Here is a 15,015-nt window from a genome sequence, read left to right on the forward strand (position 1 = left end):
TTTCCCATGGATTTGGTTTTGTCATCATCCTTTTGCTCTAACTTTCTCCTTGTCCATATGTGTTCAGTGGGGGTTCCCTTATCCAAGCAGAGGCATTTCTTAAGAGTTCTGAAAATTAAGAGGCACAGACCTGATTTGTGGAATCTGAAACCAAGGAGAAAGAAGCCCTGCAAAATTTCATCACCGTGAGCAGTCTTCATTAATATAATCTGCTTTCTTACTCAGTGGCAGCTTACAGGAGCCCCATTTATTTCTCCAGCTCATTTGAACAAATTGTTCAACATATCTCTGACCATACCACATTGAATTATCTCAAAGGAAGAAGTAGGAAAAGAAGACTAGAAAAACTAGAACTAGAACCCTGCAAATCGTCTAGGCTGCATTATGCATAATGAGGAAACTGAGATTCAGAGGGAAAAGCGATTGGCCGCACAGCAAGGTGCTGACAGGATAGAAACCAGAAGGCTGATTGTTTGACTGTGTTCAGTTTTGTTTCATTCCATGGGCTTCTATATGTTTCCATTGTTCTTCTCTGTGAAAGCATAATAAATGTGATATTGCCATGTTTTTTAGTTGGACACATTCTTATCAGTATTTAAAATATAGTCAGTAGGCTTCCTCTAAATTTCACTTATTTATATTTTATTGTTATTTTTTAGGGTGTCAAATGCCAGATACATTCAATTCATGGTTTCTTATAACCCTACTTCACGTCTGGTAAGTAATTTAAGTGAAATCACTACTGTTTTTGTTTTATTTTGTTTTGTTTAGTCCTGTTGACTTTTATGGTATAGCCTTCTGCAGAGCTGATCATATGAAATGGCAGTTGTTCAGGTATAAAAAACTGCTCCTTTCATGTTAGTAACTGGTGTCTTGAAGCACATTTTTATTAAAGGTCAAAACACAGGCCCAGAAAGAAACTAATATTTGTAGGGGGTTTTTCAAAGGACATCTGACCCTGTGAACAATGCTATCAGTATCTCTCAGAGACTCTGAGCTTGGATGGAAAGTTCTGTCCCTTGGCTGTTTTAGGAAAGTTCACATTTACGTAAAAGTGGTTTGAATTGTGAGAATCTGTGGTCATTTTCATTGCTGGTCATCAGAAACCTATAACAAATTATAGCACTGACATTTACGTCCTTACCTCTAAAATGTGTGTGCAGGTTAGATTGATGCCAGTTTCCTGCATGTAAAAATATTTAACACCTTAAACAGTATATTTTTCTTCAGCTGTGAAATAAGTAGCCAAAAAAAATCAATTTTTCATCTACTGTTATGCAGCATTAAAGGTCAGAGGGATATAGGAGTCGTTGAAGTAGGGGCTGGGGAACGTATTTTTTTGAGTTGACAGATCTGGAAAGTAAATTCTGGAGAATTGAGTTTACTACTTTGACCATAGTGACTATCTGAGGAACGTAGGGAATGACCATTCTATCAAAAGGACTCTTGTTTGAGAGCTTTCAGCTGAGCCTTGCATCACAGGACTACTATATAAAGACCTTATGGTTTTGACCACCCTGAAGTGTTTCTTCTAAACTTACATCGTCACCGAGTTTGGTGAAGGAGCCTAAGGTGGCAGTTTATTTTATGTTTTTTGTTTTTTTTTTTTCCCTAAGCTGGTAGTTTTTTGAGTGTACACTTGGCTGTGAGCTAGGAATAGTTCTCTGTGTAGTGGGGGAGATAAGACTCATAAAATAATCAGTTATAAAGAGGGATGGCTAAGTTCTATACTAAATGTAAGGGATGCTTAATATGATCACAGAGCAAGGCAACAGACTTCTTAGTTCCACCTCTTAGCTCTTTGAAACATGCCATGGCTGTTAGGCAGTTGAGAAGGCAGGCAGTGTGCTTTTGGTCTTTGTGGTGAGAGCTAAGGAGAGGGTGAGGGGAGAGAAGCTGGGTCTAATGAAGGGAAAACTACTTTTTCAAAAGCTGAGTACTGCAGAGGTGGCACTGGAGAATTACTTACTGGAAAGGTGGGAGGGTGAGAGAAGGCTAAGCTGTTCCCAGAGGAGCTCAAAGATAATATTCAGAGCCTGAATGAAAGACTCTTTATTGCCTATATAGCTAGAAGTATCAGAGTGGTAGAGGGAGTGGATGGCAAAATAAAATATATAATCCCTGTGACCACATCCCAAGGTCAACACCTGACTAGTAGCAGCTGGGAGAACCTTGAAACTAGTTATAGTTTTTTAAAGTTTCCAAACTATGCCTACTGAGCTTTCCTTGCTGAGGTTGGTTAAATTTCTCAGAGGGGTAGGGTGTACAACTACCATTAAGATACGGGAGACAGAGGCTGTCTGCTGCAAATGTATACTTGCTGTCTCTCCATCTTCTTTCTTGCTCTTAGTATTATTTCTTCTGGTTTAGGTGGAATGAATCAGTAGCTTTTTGATTAGAATTAGCAAGCTGGGGATATAGCTCAGAAACATAAGCGCCTGACTGGCAAGCACAAGATCCTGAGTTCAATTCCTGGTGCGCACGCACGCACACGCGCACACACACACACATACACACATACACATACTAAATTCAATAAAGTGGATTAGAATTAACTAACTATGATTGGTGATAATCTATATGTTCAGGACCATAATTTGTTGAAAAGAAGGCTATAGCATGGTCTGTCCCTTAAAGGAACTTTAGTGAAAAATGAGTATAAGGTACAATTGCCTGTAATGGATGATAATGTAATACTATGCACAGGACACAAGAAGATGCTATACAAATACAAGGAGGTGTGACTAAATCCAGATTTGGTGGCAGTGAGTGAGGGGTACATTAGATAAAGAATGACTGAGGACTGGGGTACAGCTCAGTGGTAGAGTGTTTGCTCAGCACGCATGCTGCTCTGGGTTTAAACCCTGGCATCAAGAGAAAGCGATTGTGGTAAAGGTAACATGAAGGTTAAATAGAATTTCTGTTAGAGAAAAGGAGAGCATTTTAATTTAGAGAACCAGGGATACAGCTCATCACTTGCTTGGCAAGCCCATCCTGAGTTCAATTCCCGGTAAGAGGGAAAGGGAGAGAGGGAGAATGAATACCAGAAGCAAAGGAGTGTTTGAGGGAAGCCACTTGTCTGAAGAGTCTGGGGCAGGTCTGCTAAGGAATATAGTAGAAGGGTCATCAGAAGAGTAGTTCAGTAGTTTAGAGCCCAATTGTGTTGTTCCAAGAACTGAAGACAACTTTCTTCTAAAGGACAGGAGATAGGAGACTTGATGGAGCCACCCCAAGTCTGTGAGAAGTTACATTCTTCTAGCCCTGTTCTCTTAACCTGGAGCTCCAGGAGAGTAACTGAGGGAAAGGCAGATTGGAAATTGTAGCACTTGACACTGATTGTCTAGAAATAATAGGAACTGAAGTATCTTTTGGAGGTGGACAGTGAGGGAAAAGTGGAGAGGCTTAGAAATCAGTAATGAAAATAGAAAGACTCCCCTGAAACAAAACCAAAATGCCTAAATAAAGATACTCTGGTGGCAAGTTTTCTAGAATGCTTGCAGATTCTCAAGGGTGATGGTTCTGTGTTCTCTCTTTAGATTTTTTTTTTTTTTAAATCGGTACCAGGGATTAAACTCATGACCACACACTTGCAAGGCAGACGTGTATGCTGCTGAGCTAAATCCCCAGCCCCGTGGTTCTTACAATAGGGAGAGGATTCCTCATATCTTGTTAGTTCCCTAGAGGAAATGTTGTTTCACTTATCCTGTCTGCTTGTTCTGGTTTCATAGTTTTTTGTGAATTGAGATTTAGGACTAGGACCCCCTCACGTTCCTATAAGATCCTTATCAGTTATCTGTTCATGTGAGCTTGCAGCTGCAGTGACTATGTGTCCATTGTCTTTGCCGAATAATATTGACTGTGACTGCTGAAAAAATGCTGAGAGAGCCTGCTGTCTGACTTATCCGACATCCCTACATAGACTTGATAAAAGTAGCTATCTTCTTCTTCTTTTCTTTATCTTGGCCATTGACATGGTGAATGCATTCAGCCCTTCACACCAGAAAGCTGAAAGTTCTCCTTTAGTCACCAGTCACATAGTGAAAGTCTTTGACCATCAGCTGTAATAACAAATGCACTTTACTTCATGACCCAGAAACACACACATATGTTTGATTCAAAAGTTTTATAAAAAATTATCTTCACATTTTTATAGTGTCAGATAATCTCTAACATTTTCTATTCTGTTTGAATTCATTTTAAGTAGGAATTCATGATGTCAGCACTAAACTGATTTCACTGGGTTACAACCACCAGTACCTGAAAACTAGTCTTTGGCCTCTGGCCTCCCCCTCCCTTTTCCTTCAGTTTTCTCAGTACAAATTGGGTCCCTCTTCCCTATCAGGTTTCTTAGCATGATGTTTGTATCTTACTATATATTACCTGTGCTGCCTATACTAGTTTTTTCTGCACAAATTCTCTTTTGTATAGAATGCTATTTTTCCTTTGACTCCACTTGACAAAATCTCAATTAACAGGGAAGTCATCCCTTCCCTGTGAACACAGCTCCTTTAATATTTTTCCTTTTTTAAAATTATTTTTAAAGGGGCTGGGGATTTAGCTCAAAGGCATAAGCACCTGCCTTGCAAGCAGGCGGTCGTGAGTTCGATCCCTGGTACCGATAAAAAGTTAAAAAAAAAAAAAGCAAAATTATTTTTAAGAGCAGAATATATTTATTTTTAAGAGCAAAATATATTTAAAGAAAGCTTCTATCTCAGAGAAAGACAGAAGGAGTCCTGAGTGAGTTGCCAAGGTCTTCTATTTTGCCATTTTTAAAAGTTTAACTGATTCATAAAATCATAAAATTGTACATATTAGTGGACTGCCATGTAGTGGTTTGATATTTGCATGTATACACACATATATACATATATCCACATACAGATATCCACACATGTAAAAATACAGGTACTTTTTTTTTTTTTTCTTTTGAGACAGGGTCACACTATGTAGTTCAGGCTGGCATGGTATCTCAAGTAGCCCTGGTGGGCCTTGAACTCTCTGATCCTCATGCCTTGGCCTCCCAAGTGCCACCATACCTGGCTCTTCCTTTTTTCCCTTCCCCTCCTTCTCCCTCTCCTCTTCCTATTTTTGTGGTGGATTGTTTAAAACCAGAGCTTCACGTATTTTAGGCAGGCACTCTATCACTAAGGTAGATACATTGCCAGCCTTCTAGTTTTTTGAAGTGTAAGTACTTCATCATTAGCTGTACTCACCTGCTCTGCAGTAGTGCACCAGAAGACTTCCTGCTTCTGACTGTAACTTAGTACCCACTGATCAACTTTTCCTTCCTCTCCCCCTCCCCACCCTCTGGTAACCACCATTCTGCTCTCAAACTTCTATGAGATCAACGTTTTAGAGCTCATGTATGAATATGACTAGCATGTGTGTCTTCCTGTGCCTGGCTTATTTCACTTAACGTTACAATTTCCAATTCCCATCCACATTGTCACAAATGATAGGTCCCTTAGTGTTTTGCGCGCTCTACTATGGCATTCATCATAATAATTTTTTTTCTTTTATTAGAGATTGAACCCAGGAATGCTTTACTATTGAGTGATATATCAGTCCTTTATTTTTTATCTTGAAACAGGGTCTCACTAAGTTGCCTAAATGGGCCTTGGACTTGTGGTTCTCCTGCCTCAGCCTTCCTCAGTGAGGGATTACAGGTGTACACCACTATGTTTGGCTCATCATCATGTAACACTTTGATATTATACTAAATCTTCTTCGTGATGGTGAATTTATTAAAAGCAAGAGTTACTTTTGTTGTATTTGTATCTGATTTCTTTTCCTCAAGTCCCATTATTCTTACTGTGATAGATTAAAAGCTGGTGGTCAATTTAAACACCAGCTGAACTGAATCAGTGTGGTCCAGAGTGTAAATGGCTCACCTGAGGACTGACTGTTGCCAGCATAAAAAGGAGACCTGGAGGGGAAAGAGAAGCGTTGTGGGTTTTCCTAAGTGGGTGTTGTTGTTTGGAGCTGCTTAATCTCCAAGAGAAGCTTGTCATGCTGGCTTCCTGATAGGAATTTGACTGTTCTCGTTGTTGGAGAAGCTGGGACCTCGTTGAGGATGGCTGTGATCCTTTTCAGGGAAGGCCTGGTCCTTATTTTGAGTGTGGTTTCTTGGCTCCAGTGCAGAACCCTCAACCTATTGGCACAAATCAATCACCTCATTGGCATAGACTTTCTAGCTTCTACTGTTGACCTTTGGGCCTTCCCAGCACAGATCCATGAAACAGACTTATATGAGTCATTGTTGTGGGCTCTGGGCATCCAGCTGCACTCTTTGGGGATCTAGGTCTTCACACAGGGCATTGCTGTAGGATCCAGAGCCTCAGCTGGATTTCCTTGGGTCTTTAGTACATGGACAGATTTACTGCAATTTCTTTGTATTTGACTGTGGTGGCTATCATAAATAATACTATGAATTATGTGTCCTGTATTGTCTTGCTCTCCTTGCAACCCCTGACTACAGCACTTACTTTGCATCAGTAATTTTTTCAGTGAAAAATAACTTTTAGAAATTTTAGTAAGAATTTAAATCCAACAGATGAGGAGGGGAAAAAAAGAATTTAAACCCCAACAAACATTTTATTTTTATTTTATTTAAAAATATTTAGTTGATAAAAATTGCATACATCTAAGTTATACAAAGTAATGATTTGATGTATATCAGCAAATGCTTATTAAATAACTGATGGCTGGTTCCCATGGCAACCGAAAGGGTTCTGGCCTCTGCCATAGATGAGAATGGTACAGATCTGTTCCTACTTAAGCTGCCCTTTGGAGAAATACTAATGTAGCTTGAGTTTATTTTATTTTTTATTTTAAAGAGAATAAAACCAAAATAAAACAGAATAAAGCCAATCAAAACAAACCAGTATAAGTGACATAGAACTTCAAAAGAGTTCAAAATCAACAGTAGTTATCATAATTCCTCTTGTCTTCAAATAGCTGCAGATACCTTCAGACAGAGTAAAAATCAAACAAAACAGAATAGAACCAGTAAAAATAAGACAATGAATGCAATAAAGGACTTCAAAACAAAACAATAGTAGGATCAAAATTGCTACCATAATATATTTTGCTGTCTTTGAAATAGCTGCCCATGCCACAGAATATAACAAAATCAAACAAAGCAAAATAGAATAAAACCCAACCCAACAAAACAATGAAAATAATACAGGACTTCAAAACAAGATAATAGTGAATTAAAAATGGCTACCATGTTCAGAAGGAGATCCCCAATAGATGCCACACTGCATATTGTTATCCTCTGAATAAATGATCAGACTACCAACCCTAGACCTGCAGTCAGTGAAACACCAAACATCAGAAGCTTCAAATTGCACTTCACCTTAATAGCTATTGTCACAGCCTGTGTTTCTCCAGATCAGCAGGTTGCTTAGGGGATGGGGTTGGGGGTTGACTCTTCTTGTTGCCCAGCCCATGCACTGGGAGGGGTTTGGGTCTGGCTGTCCCCTCAGCGACAATGGCCTGCACGTGGTGCTGGTTTGCAGGGAGGCTTGCTTCTTGGTAAATTCTTGTTCTCTTTTTCCACAATCCATGAATGGCACTGACTTACTGGAAAAGGCTGGGGTCTGGCTGTCCCTCTGGTGGCAGCAGCCCATGCATGGCACTGGTTTGCAAGGACGGCTTGCTTCTTGGTTTGTAGCTTGAGTTTATATTGCCATTGTGTCAGTAGATTTGTAGATTGCTGCTTAAAATTGTCATGGATCACTGGTATCTCCTTTATGCATTAATTAATTTTGGGAAATAGAATGGACAAATAAAATTAAAACATACCTGTGATGAAAGTGGGTTAGAGAGGGAGTAAAATGCACTTTGTAGCTTTAAAAAGTGTTTAAGGTATATCATAAATATAGCTACTACTGGATGTTTTGCATGCATTATCATTTACTTACATGTATTATCTCATAAATCCTCATAACTACTTTATTCTCACTTTGTGTAACAGTGGTCAGAGGCTTAGAACAGTTCTAACTTGCCTAAAGAACTGGTTAGTATGCAGTGAAGGAGAAATTCAAGTGTGAATCTGCTAAATTTAAGTATTAAGTTACTTCCCTTATTAGGTAATCATAACCACCAAAGTAACAAATTAGAAGTACCTACCTATTCTAGGGCCAGGGATTTAGCTCTGCAGCATAATTGCCTGCTTTCGATCCCTGGTACCAAAAAAAAAGCAGAAAATTAGAAGTACCTACCTATTCTTAAATACAGATTCATAAACCAGACATGTTGGCAGCCCAGTAATCCCAGCACTCTGAGAGACTAAGACAGCAGGATTCCAAGTTGAGCCAAACCTGTGTAATTCAGTGAGACCCTGTATCAGAGTAAAAAGGGATGGGCAAGTAGCTCAGTGCAAAGATCCTGGGTTCAATCCGCAAGACTGAAAACAAAAATTAATAAAATTAGAGCATTTATTCTCCAGTTGGACTTACTGTGCAACTAACACGTCTACTCCCTGACCCCATAGAACTTAGAGAGACATTAATAAAATACAACTGTGATAGGTCCTATGCGAGGAATTGGTAAGTCTCTGTGGAAGAATACCTAACAGTATCAGCCACGGAGGGCTTCACTGCCGAGGCAACGTTTACGTTGGCAAGTGAAGAATGAGAAAAGAGTATGAAAAAGCATTCTATGTAGAGGGATCGAGTGCTATTCAAACTTTGTACCAGCAGAATTTTTTTTTAAAATGAAATCTAATGCTCAGCCACAATTATATAAATGTATAAAAGGATTGCTACTTGGATTGAAGGAGATGGGAATGATCTCCCTTTACATCTCTACAACGTGGCAGCTGAAAAGGGACCCTTAGGTAGTTCCATAGAACAGATCTAGTCAGTTCTACTGTTTTACAAGTGGAGAAACAGTTTGGCAGGTTTATAGCATTTGTCACTGGCCACTTAGTTAGCAGTGGAGGGCTGAAGACAAATCCACAGCTGACTGTGAACTGCTCCTTCTACAATGCTTTGCTTCTTGCCTGAAAGTGCCCTTTGGATTGTCAGGGAACCAAAGATCTCTTCCCTTAAACATGAATAGCAGTGTAAGCATTCATTGATTATAAGCTATATAGTGGGCACTGTATTTCATAGTTGGGACTCACAAACTGTATCCTGGTAAACTTTGAACATAGAATAAGGAGGATGAGGTACAGATCAGATGGAAACACATGAGAAGCAGATTGCCTTGGATGGTCAAGGAGAAGTTATTGGCCTTCTGAAGGCTCGAGTCAGAAGGTATGGGCTTGAAGAATTATTAGGGGACAAAGTCATTGTAAATTATTTTTTAACAAATTTCAAGTCACAAGGAAAAATGAGAGGATGAGAGAGAAACAAGAAAGTGGGGGAGAATTTTGTTGCTTTCTTTACTTATTGTACTGTTACAGGTTGAACCCTGGACCTTCACACTGAACTACATCCCCAGCCCTTTTATATTTTATATTGTGAGTCAAGGTCTTGCTTCATTTTTAAGTTGCCCAGGCTAGGCTCAGATCTGTGATCCTCCTGCCATAGGTTTCTGGAGAACTGGGATTACAGCCATGGGCTGTCATCTCTGGGTTGTTTTTGTTGTTGTTGTTGTTTGCTTGTTTGTTTTTTGAGACAAGGTCTTGCTTTGTATTTTAGGATGGCTTTGAACTCACTATGTAGTCCAGGCTGACCTTGAACTCACAGCAATTCTCCTGTCTCAGCCTGTCTAGTGCTGGGATTACAGGCATATGCCACCATGCCTGGCTTTTGGTTTGTTGTTTTTTAAATGAGAAAATCACTGAAATGTGTTTATAAACTGAGGGGAAGAAGCCTCTGGGAAAGAAAAGAAGAGAGTAAAGAATTAGGAGTGGAGGGGTTGGAAAGCAGACAAGTGCCAGTCTCAATCCAGCCAGATATCTGCCCTGCAGACACTGGCAGTTTCTTTTGCAAGGGCCTCTTGAAAACCACCAGGGCAGCTTTGATGCAGCTGTAAAGCTTTAAAGTTTCTGCCTGGTTCCAGCAACTCCAGACCTGCTATATATGGTGTCTCCTGGCCATGTACACATTCTCTTTCACCTTCCCCCAGCCAGAGTTGCTCTGTTCAAACACCTAGACATGTAGATTTTTTTCCCCCTCCAAACCAAAGGTTATTCATGTTGCATAACCTGAGTGCACAGATACCAGCTACCCAGGAGCCTTTTGTTTATAGTGGACCTGACAAGTAGCCCACCAGCCAGATACAGCTTTTGGAGGTGTCTCTTTGTCAGGGAAGGTGGCTTCAGGAAGTGCCTTACCCACTTTTCTGTTTGCCCACAAACTGTCAGTGGCCTCCATAATCTCCCCTGAAGGGTTAGGCTTCATGGAGAGGGAGTTTAGGAAACCAGGTAGAGATAGCCATGTACATAGCCCTGGGAAAGGGTCAGTGTGCCAGCTCACAAATAAATGAACCATTCATTAGCATTCTGATGGGGCTTGAGTGTGACCATGTAAGCTCAACTTTCTTGGCCTCAGCCAGTGACAGAGTAAGGGAAACAAACTTCGTGAATGTCCCCTTTGGGATTCCTTCATAGCAGCCAGTGTGACAAACTTGCCCAGGTGCCCACTAGTCTTCATTGAGTTAAAAATCAGATCCTTATGAAGCAGCTTATAAACAGCACATAGGCAAAACCAGGCCAAAACACAACTGGCATTGTCAGAGACCCAAACAGCCCACTGAGACAGGATGTTTAGAATTGCCAGTAGGTGGCAAGAGGTCAGAATTGGGAATAACAAGAATTCTTCCCTTGCAGATTGAGACCAAGAGGAGGAAGTTGTGGCTAGGAAACTTTCCTGTTCTTTTTGATTCTGCAGATACTGTTGTTGTCTTCCCATTAGTCTTATTTAGCTGCAGGAGGCTCTTGGTGCTATGCTGTTACCTCTTAGAGAAAATAGAGACACTGTGGCTTGGGGGACGATAGAGCCTGCAGGCTTCATTTCAGCTCCTCTTCACTGTGAAGCTTTGTTACTTAAGCTCGTTGGCTTTCTTTTCTGTGAAATGGGCACAAGTTATGATGGCTACATTATTATGTAGATTGAGGGAGATAATGAATGCAAATGCATCAAGTCTTACGTTAGAGGACTTAATAAAATGGTGGTATTCATTACCATATCCTTAGCCCTTTATTTATTAGTGTCTCCTGATCAGAGAGTTTTTCTTTTTTTTGCCTCTTGTATCTGTACTTGCCCTTTAGAAAGATTAGGGAGCTGTTAGAGAAGGCTTGAACATTCTTTTTTTTTTTTTTTTTTTTTCTTCTTTACTAGCTGGGTTATTTGCCTTCCTTATATGTAAAAGAGATCAGTATTATTTATGAGCCATTGGACTCACTGAGAGACAAGGATAGTACTGTGACGCTTAAAACCTCAATAATAAATTGTGGGTTTAAGAACATCATCAGACTTGGGAGAGGCAGTTGAAAATGCTCCTAAGCAGAGAATAGTTTATGCACAGAATTAAGTCTATGAGTAGGTGCTTAGTAAATACTTTTTAGACGAATGATTAAATTAATTATTTAATGTAAGGTTGTTAATCTTTTTAATATTTATTTTGCATTCTTAACGGCAGTTTTTTATGTTTTAGCATGGAACTCCTCCCCCCAAAAGCTCTGAAATTATGAAGTTGAATCAGTGACAAAATATGGCTTGACCTCAACAGTTAGTAGAAGCATTTATTATGAGGAATGCAGTATATGCGTGTGAATTCAGTGTGAGGTAGAGCCCTTCTGTTCTTTAGTGTAAACTTAGTATTGTTGGTTGTGGACTATGTTAACTCACAACTCAAACTTGATTATTGTATGTTTCACAGAGTGAAACAAGTGTTGGCTTTGTTTTGCAGTGGGTACTGGGATCACTGAAGTTTTGTTTGGGTTAACTGTTTTGAATTTATTTTATTCATTCCTTTCACCTTCCCGTATGCTTGAACCATTCTTAGATGGCTCACGCTGTCCTTTAACTCTTAACTGTATTTTGCCACACTTGTTTTTGAGCTGCATTGGGTAGATTTACCTATGCTGTTGAATCTCAGTTGCTCTGTTGGGTGTGTATGTGTGTGTGTGTGTGTGAAATAAAAATTTAGTTTTCTTCTTTCTTGATAGATTGTCAGCAGTTACTTTTTGTTGTAGGTATGTTCGCCTCAAGTTAACCATCTTTCCTTTCTGGTCATCATCTTCTAATATGATCTGAATTTTGTAACTTGTGTAAAACAGTATCATGGTGAAAAAAGGAAAAGAAGATATTGTTTATGTAAAAAGAATATATGTGAATTAGTGCTATGTAGATTACCTGTGGAAGGATTCCTAAGAAACTAGTAACCACAGCTTCCTTAGAGAGAGGAATTGGTTTGGCTAGAGGATAAAGGTAGAAAGGAAACTTAACTTGATTACCATGTGGGTATACTACCCATTCAAAACAGAAAAAAATAGACTGAATGTGGGAAGTAAACTTCAGTCAAGGTCAGGTGGTCTAGGAATGTCTAGCCCTTCAGCAAGGGCTCTGGACATTCCAGGGAGCTGACTGTCTAAGATGTGGGCCAAGCCATTAACTCTGCTTCTCCTTTGAAGAGGTGAAAACAAAAGGTCTTTACAGCAGGATTGTTCTTAACTATGTAGAGAATTTGATTCACAAATTTAGGGCAAAAATTGGTTGAAACTGAGTATGGTGGTACTCAGATCTCAACACTCTGGGAAGTTGGGGCAGGAGATTGAAAGTTCCAACCCAATTTGGGCAATTTAGCAATGTAAAGAGACTATCTCAGAAGGTAAGGAAAGGAAAAGCAAGCAAAAATTAGGTGAGCTTTTCACTAGATGAATATAGTGTTGGTGATCTGATAGCCCTGAGGGACAGATTTTTTTTTTTTTTTTCCTTGTCTTTTGGCAACAGTTTGCTATGCAGTTCAGTTCAGGCTGGCCTTAAACTGACTTTGTAGCCCAGTCTGGTCTTGAAGTCTCAGCAGTCCTCCTGTCTCAGCCTCCCAAGTGCTGGAATTACAAACGTATACTGCCATACCCAACTTGAGGGTCAGAATCTTAGTTTCCTAGTAAAACTCATGGGAATTCTTCAACACACTTGCTGTTGAAAGGAAAACTGATTCTTGGTTTGGGTTTATAACTTTAGCCAAAAGTGATAAAATTTGCTGTAGAGCCTTAATTTTGTAAGTATTTTGCATCAACAAGTATGTATTGAACTAATTAGGTGCAATATTTTAGAAGCAATCTCTCCTTTCATTTATGGGCTTTAATCCATACTTTTGTTAATATCACTAAAGTTAGGTTTAGGCCATTACAAACTTTGGGATTGTGTGCCTCAAAGGCAGTACAATTTTGAGTGTGTATTTCTGGACCAGACAAGTTTGATTATCATCGTTCTACTAAGTGATGCTGTTATTTTCCAGTCCTGATGATAATAGTGTTTAATTCAGGATTAAGAGTGGAGTTCGTCTGTTCTGAATGCTGAGGTGCTGAACTTGTCTTATTTCTTCTTCCCCAGTGGCTCACCTTTGTCATCATCACCTTCCCCTCCTCCTTTTTTTTTTTTGTGGTAGTACTAGAGATTAAACTCAGGGCCTTGTACAACCATTGTTCAAAAAAGTCCATGATTTTTTTTTTTTTTTTTAGTGTGACATTCCTGGCTTTAATTCATGTTTTGTTTCTGTTTGCTTGTTTGGTTTTGAGGCAAGGTCTCACTATGTTGTTTAGGCTGGCCTAGAACTTACTATGTAGTCCAGGTTGGCTTCGAACTTGCTGTGATCCTCTTGCCTCAGCCTCCCCATGCTGGGATCACAGGGGTATACCACCACGCCCGACTAGCCTCATTTCCTATGTCCTGTCCTCCCACAAATCTAGGTATTCATTGTTCCCTTAACATGTACTAACTGTTTCCCTTCCCTGTCTTTGCTTTTCAATGTTCTGTCTACTAGAAAATCCGCTTATCTTTCATCTCCATGTGTTCAGCTTCAGCTGATCTTTCCAAACCTCAGGTATAATGTTTCCCTTTCCATGAAACCTTCTCTGATCCTTCGCAGCTGTAAGTAGCCCCCAAACCCTATTGCACTTTTCTCTTGGGATACATGATGCATTTTGTTTTAAGATTTTTGTATGTGGTGAATTTTACCTCCTTGGGGAGACAAACCGCTCCTTGAAGGCTGGGTTCTAGTATTAGACATCACTGTAACATGTACACATCTAACTGTATACCTTCATACAATAGTAGGAGCTTATTTTATGTCCACTGAATGAATTGTTCATCACTTTCTTGAGAGTGACTTTGTGTTATCTTTGCAAACGAAATAACCACTTGAGCTGAGTGTTATCTGTAAGAGCTATGGAATAATTATACTGTGAAACCAAAAACCCTCTACCCCATTATATATTTAGAAAGTTATGGCCAGAGAAAAATCTGTGCCTTTTAAACCTCATAGGGCAGGTGTATTAACAAACTACAGAATTTTCAAATAAATGAAGTATTCCATTACCTCACTATTACTGTTGGTGACTTGGCCTCTGATGACACTTAAGCATCAAAACACAGTGTCTTTTCAGAGGAAAGACTGATGAATGATTTGATTAACTTAGAAAAGTATTACAAAAATGAACTGCTGAACTTTCCCAGTTTGTTTTTGCCTTGGATTATGCTCTGTATCAGTGTGGTGAACCCATAACATGTGCGCTACAGGAGGCTGTATCATTGCCTGTATCTCATAAAATAGCCCAGTCTTTTTGCATAGCCTATCTCATTGTTGTATCAAAGTGCCATTTCTTAGACACACACTGGCTCAAAGGTAACATACTGAGAATCACAATAATGAATCCCACCAGATATTTGGTAGTCAGCCTTATGTCAGATGGCCGTACTCCGCCAGGCGTCCTCCTGTGACCTCAGTCACTCCTGTTAGGAATTTTTTGTTTTTGTTGTTCAGTTTTGAGTAAATCTTTCTCCTATGGTTCAGTCTTTGGTTTTGATTTTAATTCCATGATATATTTTGCTA

At 39.6% G+C, this 15,015-nt stretch overlaps 1 protein-coding gene across 1 annotated transcript in view; it reads left to right on the forward strand.

The window, feature by feature from the left end:
• Window positions 1–15,015, forward strand: part of LOC100722249 (ubiquinol-cytochrome c reductase complex assembly factor 1) — an 89,835-nt gene that overhangs the window by 33,627 nt on the left and 41,193 nt on the right. Inside the window, exon 6 of the mRNA XM_003467773.5 lies at window positions 660–717. Coding sequence (XP_003467821.1) covers window positions 660–717 — 58 coding nt within the window. The remainder of the gene's footprint in view (window positions 1–659; window positions 718–15,015) is intronic.

Source organism: Cavia porcellus, unplaced genomic scaffold (genome assembly GCF_034190915.1).
Source record: "Cavia porcellus strain 051 isolate PalLab524CR breed Dunkin Hartley unplaced genomic scaffold, mCavPor4.1 scaffold_5, whole genome shotgun sequence".
Classification (NCBI taxonomy): domain Eukaryota; kingdom Metazoa; phylum Chordata; class Mammalia; order Rodentia; family Caviidae; genus Cavia; species Cavia porcellus.